Raw genomic sequence first — 18,565 nt, 5'->3', positions numbered from 1 at the left:
TAGGATGTAGAAGCCTGGAAAGGAATTAACAAATAAGTTGCTGCCAATCCTAGCAAGGAAGCCTGAACAAGCAGTAGTGTCGTAACTGTTCTTGAGTGGAGGCTGGGACCACAAGAAGCGGGTCTCAGGAAGGATGCTCCTAACAGACCAGCCCAGCCTTCGGAAGAGCAGAGTAACTCCGTGGAGAAGGCACCCACTTTCCAACGTGTGGCGCTAGGATAACCACACACCCAGATGTCGGCGAGAGCCCCAGCTCTTCCTCAGCTCACCCTTGGAAGCCGATTGGGTGGGGTGACCCTGTCAGAGCAGGAAAGCATGAGCACCTCCATGCTTCCCAACGGAGGGAGGAGGGGGGAGGAGTGGGCGACCTCACCACTGGCAGAGGCAGACATGGAAGGCCTGGCCCATCCGGGCAGGCGCACCTTAGTCCTCAGAGGGCTGCCTTTGCTTCTGAGCACTTTCAAGAGATCTTGTGCAGCAGATCTGCCGGGTGCAACCCACTGCTGGGTCTGCTGACTGCAGCTGCCATGCACATCAACTGCGAAGCCAAGCCAAGCAGACTCCTTCAACAACTTCCATCCTTCCTCGTTTATCATGTTGACCTCCACTGGTCCGGTGGTGAAGATGTGGGGCTTCTCTAGTGTGGTGTGATCCCCATCAACCGAAGGCCGGAGTGCTTCTATTCTAGAGAAACAAACTGTGGCTGCACACAGCACAGATGAACGTCGTCGCTACGGGGCAGACACAAGATGAGATACTGTTTACATGACCTCTGGAAGAGGGCAGGCCACAGGCACAAAAAACAGGTCAGAGGCTGCCCTGGCCCAAGGAGCAGGGTGCAGGGTGCAGGGTGCAGGGCAGATACTGATGGAAAGCATCCAGGGAGCGTCGCTGGGCTGGTGGAACTCCCTGTGCCTTGCTTGTGATATCTGTCACAAACTCTGATCTATAGGGCCTCACACAAAGGGACACGGCAGAGGCTGGCTGGCGGCGTGTGAGGTGGCCGCCCTAAGGCTGCTGAGCACCATGGTAGATCTCCCCCAGTCTTGGGAGCAGACTCAGCCCTGCCACCTGCCAGCAGGACAATCTGGGCAAATGAACGTCCTCGGTTGATCATAGAAGCCCACGTGAGTGGCTGAGACGGACACAGCTGGGAAGCAGCTGGCACACTGCGGCTCTGAAGAGCCCCCATGATCACGCTGTGAGCCGAGGGGCAGCCTGGGAAACCTTGCATGGGGACCATGAGTCAGAATGGTCTGGACAGCACTGGGCGTTCTTTGGTTGTATGATGAAGACCTGTGACGTATTTACCCTTTCTAGAAAGACACTCTCACACAGGTGTATCAGCTGATCAACCCTCCTCCCACCACCAATATTTTAAGTTGTGGTAAAAATATACACACCAAACACCAGCCCATTCAACCATATTTTCACGTAATGGGCAGTGCCATGGATGGCCATCTCCAAGCTGGGCACCAATGGTCACCACCCTTGTCTGAGGGGCTTCGCCACCATTCATGCAAAGGGCCATCATGTGTCATCATCCCGTGTACCACCCCCACCCCCACCCCCACCCCACCCTCCTGCACTTCCCCGAGCTTGTTTCCTGCAGGTGAGGCTGCAGCACGCTGTCCTTCTGCAGCCGGCAGTCTCGCCATCCTGCAGGCCAGCCTGTGTGGGGCTCACATCATGGCTGAGCAACACTCACTCATTCGTCTGCTCCATTTTTAAGAACTGTTTGTGTCGGTTGTTGCAGAGGCAGTGAGTGATTTAATATGCTCTTCTAAGCAGTCTTTGTAACTTCCACCAAACGGCCTTCCCTGCACAGTTCTGGGGGAGAAGGTCGGAGAAGACACTGACCGGATTCCCCTGTGAGTCCCTAGGACCAGCATTCACTGGAAGGCCACCTGCTGCATATAAAATGAGCCCTCCGAGAAGCAGGAGCGGGCTAGGATCTCACCACCAGCAAGAGCCAGGAGTAGAGTGCCTCCTCTGGCCCCCAAATCCCTAACACAATGAAGCTCCTTGACCCAGACAGAAAACAGCTGTGACATCACAGGAGCAGCAGCAGTACCAGGAGCCAGAGAGTGGACTTCTGAGTACTTTGGGGCAGGAGGCTAACTTGTGGAGTGGGGTCCCCCTGGGCACTTAACTGGGGTAGCTGGGCTTGCTGTCCCTGGTGAGGTGAAGCTGAGTGACTTCAGGTTGAAATTTACTGTAGTGGCGTGTCCCTAGGCACTTAACTGGGTGGGGGCTGGGCTTGCTGTTCTCACAGAGGTGGTGGAGAGGTTAGCATGCCCTCTGGGCTTTTATGTGAGCAGCCATCGGAGAACTCTGACCTGTCCTGACTGAACCACTGCAACCTGAGCATTTCTCGCCTGCATTGCCACCTGTTAACATCCTTCACCCGCCCTTTCCCTGTGAATATTTGCCTGCAGGCTGTGTGTGTGGCCACTGCAGTGGACTGGGCTCAGTAGCTGAAAAAGTAGAGTGCAGAGACGGTGACAGTGAAACAGTGAAGCCAGGCGTGGAGAACACCGACAGCAGCCTCTCCATGATCACTCCGGGGACACTGGTTACACACTGAGGCCAGGCACACTCCTTCTGAGTGGTTCCTGTGCCACAAAAATTAGATGCCACAAAGCTGGTGGCCTTGCATGTGCCCTGCTGGCCCCAGGGGTCACCGCCATCCTGGTCAAGAGAAGTGCTCACTTTCTCTCCTCCTGCACATCACCCACCTGCCCAATTGTTAGAAATGTTTATCACTATTACAGTGCTGGATACAAGAGAAGAATTCACTTACCTATCCAGCATTCTAAGCGGGCGCAGGGAGTGGTCTTCACCACGTCGGGAGGGTCCACACCAACATTGAGGCACAGCACCAGGGCAACACTGACAGTCTTCATCTGAGGGCAGAACAGAAACCAGGAACTCAGCGGAGCCCTTTCCCCAGCCCACCAGCCCCTCTCAGTTTCCCCTCTTCGACCCTGCCTCCCCTGAGAATCTTCATCTGGAGGCAAGACAGGAAAATGAGCTCAGTTGAGCCTTCTCCCCAGTCCTCAGACCCACTAGCCCCTCTCCTCACGTCGCCCCACCTGATGATCTGGCTTCACCTAGAGGTAGAACAGGGAAACAAAAGGCTTGCAGCCAGGCCCTCCTCAGCCCCCAGACTGCTCTCTGACTCACCAGCCCTCTCCTCAAGTCCCACCTCCCCAGGAGTTTTTGTTGTTGTTCCCAAAAGCACTGCCTTCTCTGGAGACAGGTGTCAGGGACAGGGGTACAGGGCAGGAGAGAAGCTTCTCCTGGGCTTCTTCGTGATGCATTCTCCACAGCATGAGCCTTAAAAGGGCCCTCAGACCCCCTGGCAAGTGCCTTAGCTAAGCCTGGGCCACGGGGCTGTCTGCTCATCCAGAGTCCCTGTGCACTGGAAGGCAGAGGGCTCGCCAGCGTGGCTTGGTTTGCACTCTAGCATTCGGATGCCCAAGCTTATTTTTTTACCCCAAATATTTATGAAGTATTTGCGTGCTTCATCTTTCATTGGTTGATTTATCAACCTTGGAGATTTTTCTGATTCCCTGTTGTTTGGTGCCAACACTCCCAAGTTTGGTGTTTGCCATCTGATCCCTCTCCTGCTCCCTGGCACACCAAATGCTGGGCCATCATCTCAACACCTGGCGCGGTCCCAGCCCCACCTACCCAGCTGCTGCAACAGGGCCTGGGGGTCATCCGCAGACCAACGCTCGCTCACAAAGGGTCCCTGAGCATTGACTACATGCCAGTCACGTTTGCAGGGGGTGACAGCAGTAAATCAGAGAAACAAGGACCCCACTGAGGAGTGGGCACCCACTGAGAGGCTGTCAGAGCCTAGATGTGGCACAGCTGCTTGCCCTGGCCCCCTCCAATGAGTTCCTTGTGGTGTCACCTTCAACCCCTAAGCCTGTCCCCTCCCAGCTCCCTGGCCAAGCCCATCACCCCCACTACCCTCTCAGGGGTTAGAACCATTGCTCAGGCCTACACCAGCACCACTGTCCCCAGCCAAGCCCGACCTGTCCACACTCCCTCAGACCAGAGGCTCCAGAAGGCTCAGAGTGCCTGAGCTACAGCAGCACATCGGGCTCAGAGATCAGCTGCTGAAAGAGCAAAAGTGGGCAGCGCATGCTGGGCTGCTGCAGGTAACACTGGCCCTTTAACCCACCTGGGGGTGGGGGTGGGGTGGGTTTGCTTGGCAAGTAACCTTAGGAGAGTGCTTTCTTCTCCCTCAGAAAACTGGCCACGGTGTCCATCAGTCTCCCCTCTCCCCAGTTCTGCTAGGACTCCTTCAGCCTGGACTAGCCCTCACATGGGGCAGACCCCAGGCCAGGCAGCCCCCCAGCACCCTTACCCCAGCCCAGGGTAGCCCTTACACAGCCAGACCCCAAGTAACCCAACTCCTAACCCCACTACCACCTGCCGGTGCCACTTACCTGACAGCCCCTCCCAATGCTAAAGGGGCGCTGGATCCTCCCTCACTGTTTGTTTTACCCCAAATTTCACTTGCCCACATTTATGTTCATCAACTGGCTTTGCACGTTAATGAACTGCTTCACTTTTGAATCCCGTCGGGCTTCTGATTCAGACTGCACCAGGCCCATTAATTACTGGCTGTGACTGAGTCTGCAGCACTGCTGTTCCTAACAGGGCACAGTGTGCACACGCGTTTACTCACACCGCCCCGCCCCCCCCCACTCTCCTCACTGAGGCCTCTGAGCTTCCTCCCCCACCTCCCTACAAAGACACTTCCCAGCATCCACGGCTGCCTAGTGGACCCCCAGACTCAAAGGGCCCAGCAGGGCGGGCAGCCCTGCCCTCAGGACCTCCCAGGATGCCATCTTTATGGGAGCAGGGAACATCAGGTGGGTTCAAAGCACCGGCCTTGTGGTCAGCGGCAGTGGCGTGCTGAATCACTGTGACGTGCAGTTATCTGGGGGATGCGCTCCTGTGCAGTCTTCCAGTGACCCTGCCTTGCTGGTGGGCACCTGCAGACAAATACTGCCTCTCATGTCACTCAGTCTAGACAGCCGCGCTGCTTCACACACACACACACACACACACACACACACACACACACACACACACACACGAGGCTCCCCAAAAACCCATGGAACAATTCCGTCATCTTGTCCATCCAGTGTCTGAAGCCCCTCGTACAAGTAAGCTGTCCTGGCTCACGCCCCGTCCGGTCCTCCCTCCCAGTCTTTATCCAGGTCTCTGGTCTGGCCAGACAGTGCGGAACCGAGTAACTAATACCGCTCAAGGATGGCAGCGGCTTTAATCTTTGTACTTGGTTCTAATGAGCCTGTCATAAGTGTTTCTTCATTAAGAATGATGACAGCCTTGGACTTGATCTTCATCACATCAAGAAAGGAGCCTTATGTTCCAAACAGAGCTTACGGTGGCAGGGAAGGGCTTAGAGTGCGTCCGTCCCGCTCTCCGCTCATGAGGCCACTCCTGAGGGAGCTGCACGAGGGCCTCCACAGACTGACCTCATGGAGCGCAGCAGTGCTCATGGAGACAGACAGGTGGGAGGGCTGAGGACCCACCGGGAGCAGCCAAGATGGCTGCATCTGCCAGGCGTGGCCAAGTGGGGATTCCCCCCAGGACTCACCGACAGTCCGATGCACTCCTACCTGTAAGAAGGAGTAAGTACACTGTGCAGCAAGCCCATTCTGAGGGCAGGCCACTTGGAACTAGATGTTTCTGGAACCTTTCTGCATGTTCCCATGGCCACAGTCAACAAGCACCAAAACCTGCCATGACAGGTCTTTAAATCAAGAGAACCCCTGCCCGCTCTTCGGCTGGAGCTCCAGGGGCTCAGTAAGGTGGGCACTGCAGGGGGGAGGGGGGCAGGTCTTGCAGGAGGGGTGGGGTAAAGACAACTGCTGATTCAGGTTCTCCCTCCCACAGCCTCCCTGGCTGCCCAGATGCTGCAGCGAGCTGCCTCAATCTGCAAAACTAAGGATCCTTAAACTGTTATCACATCCCTTTCACAAAGATTTTTTTTAGGGGGTGGGGCCTACAAAGAATGTTGATAGCCTGGGAGAAAAAACCAAGCTTACTGCTTAGAGACTGGTGAACCCCTGAGACTATGGCCCTTGGTCACCCTGCAGACCTAGAATGGAGCCCCCCAGGGTGACTCCACTTTCAGCCCAACAGCGGGGGTGGGGGGCAATGACTCCAGGCAGGCTAGCCCTCCTGAGAAGAGTCAACCACAGGCGATCTGAGGGCACACTGTGGGGACTGCAATCAAGGATATGAAACAAAATGTCTGAAACACTGAATGGAAAACTGATGCACCTAATTCACAATAGAAAGTGTGTGTGTGAAAAAAATTAAAAAACAAAGCAAACAAAGCGTGTGTGTGTGTGTGTGTGTGTGTGTGTGTGTGTGTGTGTGTGTGTGTTTAAAGAATTAAACCCCAAAGGCTTCATTGGGGGAATTTAGGGATATACTGCCCCTGTGGCTTTCTGGTTGCCATGAAAAGGGGCCTCCCAAGGGGCTAGGGGAGGAGCTTCTCTCCACTGCCCAGGAGGGAACCCTCTGGGTATGGAGAACGTTGTCCATTCGCAATGCTTCCCCAGCCCTTCCCCCATCCCCAGGATGTGTATACTCTGTGGGTCACAAGGGCCCAAGCTCCTGAGGAAGTCCAGTGCATGCTGCTGGGGGTTCTGTGTGCATGCATAGAATGGGGGGATGCAGGGACCCAGCACTGCACACATCCTCTTTCCAACTGTGGCTGCGAACAGCACAAGGTACTGATACTCTCTCTAGCTCCACAAGCACAGCTCACCAACGCAAAACAAACAGCTCTCTGTAAGATAAATAACGACTGATTTAATTATGAAAATGATGGTGGAGGAAGCCCTCCAAGTCCCTCAGAGAAAGCGACTAATGGGGGGGCCACTGGTGGCACTGGGCCCAGCGGGCACTAATGAGGCTCCTGCGGCCACTAGGTCCACAAGAGGTCCCTCATTACAGCCGGTGCGGCTGACAGTGGTGAGTCCAGTTGGGGGGCGGCGTGCAGCAGCAGGGCCTGGCTCTGTGACGCACAGCGTGAGTCAGCTCTGCTACTTGAATGAAGCAAATTAAGTCGACTCATCCTTGCTCACTCCATACAGCCCTAACCCTGCAGCCCGCCCTCCGCTTTCTAAGAGGAAGGGAGGGAAACACCCCGGGGGTGAGCTGGAAACCCATATCCGGCCTGTCTTCTCCCTAGCACTTCAATCCCCAGAGCAGGGGAGCGGCACTAACAGCAAACAGCCTCCAGCCACAGCTGTTTGGCTTCTGGGGAGCTGAACCTACTGGCCTCATTTGGGCTGGGGTGAGTTTGCGATTCTTGGCTGTTTCTTCAAATGTCTACTGAGTATTTTACTTCCACTTCTGTGGAACCTCATTCCACAAATTCCAGATTTATGTTTCTTAATAATACAGCCATAGAGTTAAGAACATGGGCGGGCTATCAAATTTAATGGTCCAAAATTACATAACCGACAGCGGCAGCATGGCTTGCCTGCCTCCTCCAGGGCAGGGACTTCAGAAGCCCCAGCTGGACCCCAGGCGCTCTCAGAAGTCTGAGGAGCACATGGCCTGCAACAGTCTGTGTGTAGCCTTGGGCACAGTCCTTCATTCCAGTCTCACGGCTTCCTTAGCCATGTGTGCAGGGGGGGTCACTCTTAGGTGTCAACAAGTTGTCTGAGATTCTAAAGTTCTAACACTGTGCTCATTGGCAGCCAGGGTGTGTAACCCCAAAACCCACTGCCATTGAGTCAATTGTAACTCGCAGCGAGCCTGTATAGTTTTTCCAAAACTGTCAGTCTTTACAGGAGCAGACAGCCTCATCTTTCTCCTGAGGAAAGCGCTGACTTTGCAGTTAGCAGCCCAATGCTTAACCTGCAGTGCCACCAAGGCTCCCCCTTAAAGGCCTGGCGCGTGCTGGTTTTGGATTCTGTACCGCCAAGCATAGAGGTGGGGGGCAGCAGGTGCAGGGTACTGGTACCTGGGACTGTTCCCTGTGGCACCGATTCATTGTGAAATTCAATTTTTAGAAGGGATAGTGTGGTACGATTCCAGATCGCACATCACCCAACCAGCAACAACATCTGGAACATCTCCCAGGAACCAACACTTACACTGCACATGAGCCACACCCCACAAACAGCCCTGCCCCCTCAAGCCAGGCTTTGCCGGCTGCTAAGTTGGGAGGGCATTTCCCGTTCCAGGGCCACCGGTCCTTCAAGACCCTGTGGACACAAGCACGGTCATTAACACCTCCAGTCCTCCACCAAGAGGATCTGAATCAGGGCACGAGGGATCCTTCATGGGTGCCTCGTCCTGCTTACCTGATGTGAGAAAACGCCACAGCTTTTAAAGGCCATGGCTGATCGCAGACCAAGCGGCCCTCCAAAACTTGAAACTCAATTCACCAGGCTGAAAACCACAGGCGACTTTGAACAGGTCAATGGCTGCAGGCTGCTCCCCCGTGCCCCATCCTGAGCATGTGCCCCCACCCCCTTTCCTCTACCACGCACACCTGGCTACTATGTAAATTCAGGAGATGAAACCTGAGGGTGACATGCACATCAAAACAGTCACTCCTCGCTCCTCCTCTGTGGGCAGCAAAGCCACCACACTCCCCACGCCCCAGCACAGCTTGTTACCGTGCGGTGCAGCGGCAGTGAGCAGAGCGATCAGATGCATAATTGATCACTAGAGCAGAACAGTAGAGGCGCAGGCATGGCACACGCTGTGGGGCGGGGGATCTGGTGGTGGAGGGAAGGAAGGGTCCCTGGAGAGAAGTGAGGAACAGCAGTGAGCTGCCCACCTATGCTCAGAGAGCACAGACCACGACCACCCCAAGTCCCAAGAGAAGGGGACAAGGGCCTGCCACTTCCAAGTTCAGCCTCTCATCTTGAACCAGAGCATAGTTCAGGCTTCCAGATACTCGTTTTAGGCCAAATACTATCTACACCTTGTGGCGTTGAAATGTCCAGTAAAGCAGCCTGATGAAAGGGCACAGGCCAGGGGCAGCTGCCCAGAGCCCCCTCTCAGAGGCCCCATCTTGCCCACCCCACGCCAGTTGCTTGCCAAGCAGGGGTGTGAGCTCCCCTCCGACATCAGACCCTTCGGAAACAGCTTTCCGAAGAGCACACTAAACCTGGAAGGGCAGTCAGAATAAGGTCCTCCCCAAGAATCCAGAGCAGCTCACTTTTTAGGGCATGCCACTGCTGACCCGGGGCAGGGGCTGGCACGCTGCCACTCCAGGGAGGAAGGGTTCTGCACAGTGACACGGGTCGTCATGGGTAGGCATGGATTCCACAGTGGTGTCACTCACGTGACCGGCCCGCAGACATGAGGAATGGACTCTGCACAAACGTGGCTGGAGTGGTCAACAGAGAGCCAACACGGGGAGGACATCAAGCTCGGGGAGGCAGAGGGTCACCAGAGATGAGGAAGAGCCTCCCCAAGATGAGCAGACATGGACACTGCGCCCATGGGTTGCTTCCTTTGCTGTGGCACAGAGGCCTCTGTGAGTCAGAAGTGACGTGGGTGCCCACCACCCCCAGCTGACAACCCTGAGCATTTATCAAGCCTTGGTAGAATGGCCGGCAGGAAGTTAGTCAAGAAGCTATGACGGGGAAATGGGAAAGCTTAGGAGCAACACCCATTGGGGTGGGCGGGAGTGGGGGGGCCGGGGGGGGGGAGCGCAAGGAAAAGAACATGTCTTTCCAAGAAAATGGGTACAGCAGCTGGTGCTACATTGGCATGACATGAAAACCAAGGAAATCGGAGGCCCTCCTCGGTGAGACTCAGTGCCCAGCTGTCCATTAGAGCAGTCCCACAAGGGCTGCAGCCTGCACCTGCTGCTGGGCTTCCCGTCACCTCCTGGCCCCCCTCCAGCACCATCATCTCCCATGGAACGGCCCCTACTATCCAACGACAGAATGTGTCCTCAGACTCCTCTGCAGCTGAGGGATCAACATGTGACCTGGGGGCCACCAACTGTTTTGGCATTCAGCACTGTAGTGCGCTGGCCCAGGGGGAGATAGATAGCCAGGTGACCATGATAGGCTTTCTACACTCACCTAGTGGCCTTATATGCTCTGGACCTCCTGGATATCTCCCAGCACACCCCTTTCCTATTAAAATGCCCAGTGTAGACACTGGCCTGTGACCAAACGGATCTGTCTGGGGAAAGTGCAGTTAAACGCTCTGTGGAGGCGAGAATGGCGAGACTTTGTCTCTCGTACTTGGGACATGTGGTCAGGAGAGAGCTGTCTCTGGAGAAGAACGGCCTGTTTGGTAAAGGTCAGCAAGAAAGAGGAAACCCCTTGAAGACATGGCTGACGGCTCACACACAACAATCACTGCCTCTTGTTGTCTAAGTGGTTGCCGAGTCAGAGCCTGCGGGCAGCCCAGCCCCAGCCGGGCCTGTTAGAAGAGACAGCGTCATTAAGAAGCCAAGGTCGGGGCTGTTAGGCACCCTGACCCACAGTGACCCGATGCACAACCGAAAACACCCCACCTGGGCCTGCGTCGTCCTCACCACTCCTGCTCTATTCGTGCCCGTGGCTGTAGCCCCTGCTTCCATCCATCTCATAGAAGGTCCTCCTCTCTTTCACTGCCCTCTGCTTTAGAAAGCATGACAGCCTTCTCCAGGGACTGCGCTGTCCTGACAGGTCCAAAATACGTGAGCCAAAGTCTCACCACCCTTGCCTCTAAGGAGCGCTCTGAGTGTGCTCCTTGCAAACCAGACTGGTTGTGCTCTTTAGGCAGTCCAACTCCTTTCAATATGCTTCATCGGCACCACAGCTGCAGTGCATCAGTCATCCTTTGGTCTTCCAGGTCCGGTGTCCAGCTTTCACAGCCCAGGAGGACACTGGAAAGACCATGGCTTGGGTCAGGGACACTTTTCAACTCCTTAGACCAGAGTGACCTCCTGCAATAGATCTGCCCACTGCAATGGGCTATTCGATTTCTTCACTGCTGCTTCGGCCAGCACTCTGTAAGACTGCTCTGAATGAAAGCTTGACACACAACACATTAACCAAAACAGACTGATGACAAGAATCCAAGCAAACATGTGTGCTCTTACCCGGAGTTGCGGTTTCCATGGAAAGACAGCTCTGGAGAACACTACAGTCACAGACACACGTGCACAGCAGAGGTGCACAGAGCAGAAACAAACTCTGGAACAGAACACAACATCCTAGAAAAGGCCAGGCTTCCAGGACCAGCTGCGCTGGAGCACCCCCTAGATGAATGAATGCCCTGAAGCACACTTCAAACCCTGACCCAGAGCTACCCCTTGCTGTCATCTTGTAACTACGGAACACATGGCTCAGAAATGAGCACTGCCATTGACGGCACTGTGCTCCTTCGAAGAGCTGCCTTCAGAGGGCCAAATGGGTGACACTCACACTGCCAAAGCCAAGACTAGAATCCCAGTGGGGGCAGGGGAGCCGAGCATGGATCAGCCAGCGTGGCAACAATGAGAAAGTCAGGGCACGGTGCAGAACGCAGCAACGGCACCATTCAAGGGGAACCTCATCTTACCAAAGACATGTTTTTGAAATTTCATTTTTTCAGAAAAAGGCCACGGTGAAGCAATATTCAAAGGCAGGCACATTCTCCACCATTCTGACGAGGTAACTATGAACCTTCAGGTCAGTATTAAGCTGAAAGCTACCTGGGGCTCCCTCCAGAGGGGCATTCTAAGAAGGCAAGGATATTAGCCACCCCTCCACCCATTCCCTTTAAACCTGGGTGGGGTGCCTGGTCAGGGAGCCATAGCCATGGGAACCATCCTCGCACCTCCTCCAGCTACCCAGGGGTTGGGTCCAGCCAGGGCTGACCCCAGGTGTGTCCCAGCAGACCTGTGCTCCACAGAACTGCCGAGGGCTGGGTTTCTGGGAATGGATGATCACGAGCTTCTGGTACGTGACCTGTCGGGAGGTTTCACTCCAAAATCAATCCCTTTTCAGTGACGTCTCCAAGGAGCCGGCCAGCCGGCCAAGCTTCAGTGCGTGGCACCTCGGCTGCACAGCTGTGGTAACTCCTTTCCCTGCATCACTGTCTCGTGGTGCCACTGGGATGGGGAGCAGCACTGAGGCCTAATCATTTTTTAATTACTGTTGACCCAAGCCAAGACGGCTGACCCCTTCTTAACAGCAACAGCAAAGCTGCGACGTCAGTACACCAGGGTGACCGACGACGACGACTGTTAGTTTCATAATTTCTTGTCAACTTGAAGTGTAGGGGTGGAGTCTAGCCCCGCAACCAGGTCTCAGCCTGATGGTGCCTCCTTGTGGACGTGACCTCCTCATAAGGAGGGTCCTGGGAACCTCCCCACCCCTCTCTGCCTCCACCTTCATACCAGCAAGCCACACTGAGACCTGGGTGAGCCCTGTGATGCTTCCGCCATTCGATCCACAAGACTTTTCACCCACCGGCCTGTGATCTCCCTGCATTCTGCATCCTTGCGTGTGGCTTCGTGAGTCTGAAGAGACGTATGGACTTGATCTGGACTGGGCTGGGATGTTTGCCTGACATATAATTACTTCTTGATATAAAGCTCTCTCTTACACATGAGTGTCTCTGGATTTGTTTTTTTAGGCAACCGATCATGGGAGCGGGACACACAACACCAACGAATCTTTCCCAACGGAATCTTTCCTGCCTTTCGTAGTCTTCTGCTCCACAACTAAGCTGCCACTGCATGGAACCAGGAATCAGAGGGAACGTGTTTAATGTTGCGTAGCTGTTTGTTTGATGAGTGGTAAGGTTCAACACATATATGGAGGGGGAGAAGGATGAAGAAGATGAGGGGAGGCGTGGGCAAGGAGAAGGAAACAATAGAGGAGGAAGGTAATAAGGGAGAGGAGGAGAGGGAGATACAATGGGGGAAGGAGGGGACAGCAATGGCAGTGGGAGGAGGGTCAAGGAGATGGAAGTGATGGCCAGAAAGGAGGCAGAGAAGAGGGAGAAGAGACGGGAGAAGATGGGGGAGGGGAACTGGAAGGGATCAGGAGACAGACAAGGACCAGCAGGAAACCAATGAGCCCATCAGATACTTTCCACGCAGCCCAACGTCCAGCTTAGGCACCAGTCTCAAGGTAAAGTCTATTAGCACATTGAGCCTATAGTCTCGTGAAAGAGAGCTAGAGCGAGAGAGAGCGCGAGAGAGAGCTTATTCAAGTGATTTATGTGCTGTGCTCCTTAACCCCACAGGCATTGTTTTCTGGTTTACACCGTGTCAGCTGACATTTCTCCTGGAGCCTTCCAACCACTAGTTGTGTAGCCTCACTGCTCTGCTCAGTGAGAGCCTTCCTCTCCAGAAAGCAGCATTTCTAAGAAAACGGCAAAGCACAAATCCTGAGGCGAGACTCTCATTTCCAAAATGTCCTTAAAGTCTGCTCTGCCCACAACAAAAGGTTCTGAGAACCTGAAGCCGGGTCTCAGAAAGAAGAATCCGGCTCCTGCTCCACACTGGACTCGATGCTGCAGCTGCCCCTGATCAGGGAGGCACATGACAGCACTAGAATACTCAGCATATATTTTATTTTTACATTAAACTGAGTTTTAATAAGCTTAAAAACAAGGGAGATGGCACTCAGCTCCTTGGCACACAGAGCTGTGCTGGGGAGCCATACTCTGAGGACCGGCCCTCCCCCCACACCACCCTCCGGGTCTCGTAGCACCAGGGTACGAGTGTTGCCACAGTCCTCTAAAAAAGTAACACCCCTGAGAATTAGGAGGGCACACAAGATCAGATGTGTGTGTGTAAGAGATGGGGAGACAGAGAAATTTTAGGGAGTTAATGAATGGACGAAACACAAAGAATAACCAAGCTCGAGTCTGGATTCAAGTGGTCAGTGGCTAGAGTAGGAAAAGTTACGAACTATGAGTTGCCACTGCTCATTTTACACGTCAGCGCATCCAGGTCCAGTATCAGTTACTTAATCAGTGACAGCGCTAGGTCACTGTGTGTTTATGAAAGGCCTTCTGAAAGTGTCTGGGCTAAAGGAATAAACAGATAATGACATCTTCCCCTGAATGTTGAGAGGTCCCCTCTTGCATGTATGTTCACACGCGCGCACACACAGAAGGCATCTGAGACTGATAGAATCATCGTCCAGTAACATATAGAGCAAGTTTAGTTTTTTCCTAAGCTTTGAAAACATATCATTGCTAAGTGAGAGTAAACCATTTAAAAATTCATTTTTTAAAACATCACCAAAAAAGTTTTAGGTCTGAAAATGCATATAACTATCATCACCACCTGATACTGTCAATAACCATAGACTAAAACCATTTCCAGTTAGTTTCCAATGAGTAAGAAGCCGGCACATCTGGACTTGAGTTAATAATAATCGACCTGTGTTGACTCATCAGTTGTAACAAACACACCACAGGCAGGAAGAGGCCGGTAATGAAGGGACCATGGGGAGATGAGAACTCTCTGTATTTTCTGCACTTTTTCCCTAAACCTGACTCTCTCTAAAAAATAAAGTCTATTAAAAAATTTTTTAAATGAAAATAAAAGATGTGAAGAAAATCTTGACTGTAGGCTTATCTTATTTTTCATGCACATCATACTCTGCTGCTAATATATAATTTGTAATCTTTCATTTATTTCATATATAATGGGTCATTTCCGTAGTTAGATAATGAATCTTTAACCTAGTATCTCCCCTTAGAAATCTAGAATTGAATTTCAGTCAGAGAAAGGGATTCCTGATTGCTAAGAACTATATCATTCATTGGTGTATACACAACCCAATGAAACTGTAATGCCTCTCCCGGCCCCCCACCAGAAAAGAAGGCATCTTTGGATGGTGGGTGGGTAGATAGTCCTGTGTAAATGGGTCGATTCGAACAGAAGCCTGAAATTTGTCTCAGGTTAATAATTCCCCATAGTCCTATCATTAAAACTAAACCATGCAACTATAACGATGGGACTATTCTCAAGGTATGAATTATTCAACTGCCTCGGCCAAAGAAAGTTAGAAGGGGGCGGGGGGGTGATAAAATACTGAGTAAACTGCTACCTGAAGTGGGTAAAACCATTCTACCCGACTTAAGACATCTCACTTGCTGTCACTGAGACAGACGGCTGTACGTCATAGCAACCCTACAGGACAGGGTAGAACTGTGGGTTTCCAAGGCAGTATGATAATCAAGACTGTGTGATATTGGTAGAGGGGCATGTCCATAGATCACTGGGACAGAACAGAGACCCAGAAACAGACCCACACAAATACCAATGACTGATCTTGGACAAAGGTGTACAAGCAACTCAATGGCAGAAAGATAGTCTTTCCAACAACTGGTGTCAAAGCAAGTGGGCATCCATAAAGTCAAAAGCAAACTTTGACTTAACCCTCAATACAAAAAACTTAACTCAAATTAGGCTTAAGTGTAAAATCTAAAACAATACAATTTTTATGGGGGGAGAGAGAGAGAATCTTAGAGATGTAGGGCCAGTGAAAGAGTTCTCAGACTTCACACCAAAGTATGTTCCATAAAGGAATAAAAAATCTGATGTTTGGGCTATTAAACCATTTTTCGCCATATCATTCCTTTAATCCTCCAAGGGCACACCAACTCCATGTAATCACAAACATCCCCAGAAATAGTGCTGAGTGGGTCCAACATGTATGCTTCTCATTCAATAACCCACCCATTTACCACTGCCGTCAAGCTGGTCTCAGCTCAGAGTGACCCTACAGGACCAAGCAGAACTGTTCCTTAAAGTATCCAAGACTGTAAATCTTTATAGTCCCCTAACAATAGAATTCATCAACCTAGAATTCATCAAAAATTTAAAAATTGGGCATGCTCTGCAAATGACTGTGTTAAGGGGCTAAAAAAGACAAGCAACCAGGAGAGAACATTTGTAAAAAAACATTCTCTGGCAACAGACTATGGTAAGAGCCATTCTGAAAACAGCTCAGCAGTTGCATTTTGAAAACACGTGGTCATCATACAGGGAGCTTCCAAAAAGGGGTGGGCAAATGGAACTAAAAATCTGGAATTTTCCACCCCTCGGTGCTTAGCTCAGCAAAAAGGCTTCTAATGTTCAGACACAAAGCGGCCTCCATGCTCACAGCCGCTCAGGGAAACGGTCAGAACTGGGAATCCAAATGCCCTTCAAAGGAAGCCGCTAACCTGACCGCTAACCTGACCGTGGCACCCCCAAGCTACAAACACTGCTCCGAAACAAAAGGACACATACCGGGTCCCTAAGAAATGGGGGCAGGCCTGTCCTGAAGGAGGTGGGGACGAGGAAATGGATCCCAGTGGGGGAAAATTCATCTGCATCTTGAATAGCGTGGTTTTACCCTCAGCGCCTCCAGGGGCCATCTGCCCGCCATTATTAGCAATCCTGCTGCCAGAGTAATTTCCTGCCACTTCTCCTTGCCTATCACAGGACTGACTCATTACTTTGTATAATGATATTATCGGAATTTATGAAGAGCGAGAAATTTTAACTACTTTTATAATGCAAATATATTCTGCAGGTACTAAATGTTTAATTACAATCCAATGATCTCATAAAAGCAACTCTCTCCTTGGCTAGCATTTAATATCTGCGCAGCACAGAGAAGATCAGGAAAGCCCATTTTCCATCCAATATCTATCACAGAATCCTAAAGGAAAATGCAGAGATTTTCTTCTGCCAACATAACATGCTGGTCTCCTTTGTGCCCCGTGTTGTGTGTCACCCGGTTCATCCCCCTTCACAGCCACCAGAGTAGAGCTGCCTTATCCAGGTTTTCCCAGGCTGCACTCATAACAGGAGCCCTTGTGGCACAGGGGTTGAGAGGCTGGATGCTAACCACAGATCTGAAAACAGCTCAGCAGTTTTGTTTTTAAAACACGTGCTTATCATACAGGGGGCTTCCAATAAGGGGTGGGCAAATGGAATTAAAAATCTGGAATTTGAACCAGCCAGCCAGCAGGAGGGAGGAAGCTGTGGCCGCCAGCTCCCTCAAGAACACGCTCTAGGAGGCCTGGGTGCAGTTCCCCTCTGACCTTGAGGGGCCATGAGCAGGGATCAAGGAGGTGGCAAAAAGCTTTGTCCTCGTGGTTTTGTCTATCTTTACATGAGCAGATCGCCAGGTCTGTATTTCAGTGCCCAACTGAAAGTGGCTGATTTAAAGTGGGATGCTGATGCCAGTACTCACTCCCCCAACATTAAATTTTTATTCCAATATTTAATTTTGACCATCTCGTTCTCCAAGGTATGAGTTGGGCATTGAATAAGGAAGGCCGAAAAAGAACACTGCATCTGAATTATGGTTTGAAGAGTAGTGAAAGCAGCATGGGCTGCCAAACGAACTAACCGATTTGTCCTGAAAGAGGAACAGCCAAAACGCTCCTTAGCAGCACGGCCGGTGAGACTTCTCTCCCGTACTTTAGACACCTACCAAGAAAGACCTGTCCCTGGAGAAGAGCACCAGGCTTAGCAAAGCAGAGGGGCAGCAGAAAAGGGGAAGACCCTCAACGAGCTACACTGACACAGCTGCAGCAACATCAGGCTCCGGCCTAACACCTGTGAGAATGGCCCAGGACGGGCACTGCATGGCCCCTAACGACGACAACATTCTGCGAAACGATGTCTATTCTGCATGGGGGAGAGATCAACCAGAAAGAAAAGGATGCTCTGGTGCCATCTTTGAGCTTTCGAATCATCAGCTTTCCTTTCTCTCATTCTTTGAACCTCTCCAAGAACCCACCTGCTTTTTTCCCCACCATCGCTGCTGAGCATGTCAGCCATGTCTCCTTCTCCCAGTCACACACTTATCAATCAGACCTGCAACTAGACCATAAGCTTTCAGCCAGGCCAAACCCTCATCGCTCGGAACCTGCACTGCCTCAGAGTTTCTTGATAGGTTTCTCTTGGCCTGACAACAGCACCTACTAGATTTAAAGTTATTTTCAATATATTCAACACAGCCTGCAGATCAGATCGCCTCGATAAAAATGAGATTATTCTTGTTGACAAAAATGCTTTTCATGACAAAATAAACACCATGATGGGTGGGGCAGTAGCAAATCTAACCACAGTAATCACTACCAGCTTTCAGCGTGCATCAGAAAAAATAAAAAACGTGGACGCATGGGAAAGAGCCAGGCACACAGCATTCTCCACCCGTGGTGGCCACCCACTTCCCCAAGGAGCCCAAGAAGGCCTCAGTCAGCTTCCCCAGGACAGCAAGTCTACGGAACAAGGGTACCAAGACTTCCAGGGAAGTCTGCGATGCATGGGAATTTCTGCAGGGTTTCAGCTCCCACTTTTGATGCATACAATTATCAATACAGATGCTGGCTGCTCGTTATGCATATAGGCTATAGTCTGTCCTGCGTAATAGACCGCCCCCAAATTAGGTGGCACAGCACAGTTCTTTTATGATTCTAGGGTCACGAATCATGAGAAAGGGAATGAATGGGGTCTTAAAGGCTTGAAGATAAACAAGCGGCCATTTAGCTGAGAAGCAACAAAGCCCACATGGAAGAAGCACACCAG

General features: G+C 52.0%; 1 protein-coding gene and 1 pseudogene across 1 annotated transcript in view; both read right to left on the bottom strand.

The window, feature by feature from the left end:
• The window catches only part of RPTOR (regulatory associated protein of MTOR complex 1), a 238,846-nt gene that overhangs the window by 158,288 nt on the left and 61,993 nt on the right, over nt 1-18,565 (bottom strand). Inside the window, exon 2 of the mRNA XM_004709106.2 lies at nt 2,804-2,906. Coding sequence (XP_004709163.2) covers nt 2,804-2,906 — 103 coding nt within the window. The remainder of the gene's footprint in view (nt 1-2,803; nt 2,907-18,565) is intronic.
• Nucleotides 2,623-2,734, bottom strand: LOC115872974 (annotated as a pseudogene).

The sequence above is a fragment of the Echinops telfairi genome, unplaced genomic scaffold, assembly GCF_000313985.2.
Source record: "Echinops telfairi isolate 266 unplaced genomic scaffold, ASM31398v2 ScPeMD7_7458;HRSCAF=8496, whole genome shotgun sequence".
In the NCBI taxonomy this organism is placed as follows: Eukaryota; Metazoa; Chordata; class Mammalia; order Afrosoricida; family Tenrecidae; genus Echinops; species Echinops telfairi.
The sequence above is the reverse complement of the archived record's forward strand: the minus strand, read 5'-3'. Positions and strand labels throughout refer to the sequence as shown.